The sequence below is a fragment of the Rhinopithecus bieti genome, unplaced genomic scaffold, assembly GCF_001698545.2.
Source record: "Rhinopithecus bieti isolate Rb0 unplaced genomic scaffold, ASM169854v2 scaffold_79063, whole genome shotgun sequence".
Classification (NCBI taxonomy): Eukaryota; Metazoa; Chordata; class Mammalia; order Primates; family Cercopithecidae; genus Rhinopithecus; species Rhinopithecus bieti.
In genome coordinates this window covers 1-976 of record NW_016902877.1, presented here as the reverse complement: position 1 = coordinate 976, position 976 = coordinate 1, and the positions used below count along the sequence as shown (strand labels likewise).

The window sequence follows — 976 nt, the reverse complement described above, 5'->3', positions numbered from 1 at the left end:
CTGCTCCCGCTCAAACTCCTTCATGCGTATCACGTAGTCGCGGTGCTCGCAGTAGTGCCAGTCGTGCCGCTCCTGCTTGCAAGCCAGGAAGTTGGGGAAGCTGTCGTGCTTGCACTTGAGCAGCCGGATGAGGTAGTGGGCACAGTAGTCCCGCAGCTGGAGCCTCAGCTGCGCGTCCATCATCTCCTGCTGTGTGGCCACCATCTCGCGCTCCTTGCGTTCGGTGAAGCCATAGTCGGGCGGGAAGGTTGGCATCTGCAAGGGGTTGGGCTCCACCGAGGTATCGCCCAAGTAGCGCCGGACCAGGTGCGCCCCATGGCTGCAGTCGCTGCAGTTTCCTGCAGCAGCCGAGGGTCACCTACCTCCTACCCGGAACCACTCTATCTTCGATTTTATTTCTTCTTCTGCCTCAACCTCAGTCTGCTAACAAAACTAACTCAATAATTCGGCATGAGATGATCCAGAAATAAAATAAGGAAAAAATATAAAATAAGAAAATAATAATAAATAAACTAACTCAAAATGGATCACAGATTTAAATGTACAACTTAAATGTAAAACTTTTACAAGATAACATGAGAAAATCTTAGGACTTGGTGAAAAGTTGTACATATGGGACTAAGAGCATGATCCTATAATCTCAGCCTTTTGGGAGGCCAAGGTGGGCAGATCACCTGAGGTTGGGAGTTCAAGACCAGCCTGGCCAACATGGTGAAACCCTGTCTCTACTAAAATACAAAATTAGCTGGGTGTGGTGGCGCATGCCTGTAATCCCAGCTACTCTGGAAGCTGAGGCAGGAGAATTACTTGAACCCAGGAGGTGGAGGTTGCAGTAAGCCAAGGTTGCACCACTGCACTGCAGCCTGGGCAACAGAGTGAGACTCTGTATCAAAAAATTAAATTTTTTTTTTAAAGAATAGATAAAGAGGCCAGGCACAGTGGCTCAAGCCTGTAATCCCAGCACTTTGGGAGGCCG

General features: G+C 49.1%; 1 protein-coding gene across 1 annotated transcript; it reads right to left on the bottom strand.

Annotated features, from left to right (window-relative positions):
- Positions 1 to 3: 3 nt before the first annotated feature.
- Positions 4 to 354, bottom strand: LOC108526074 (NADH dehydrogenase [ubiquinone] 1 beta subcomplex subunit 7-like; the record flags this gene model as incomplete). The annotated part of the gene is made up of 1 exon (XM_017866761.1): positions 4 to 354. A coding segment is annotated over one exon (351 nt), but the record flags the coding sequence as incomplete, so codon positions are not given.
- Between the last annotated feature and the right edge of the window lie 622 nt (positions 355 to 976).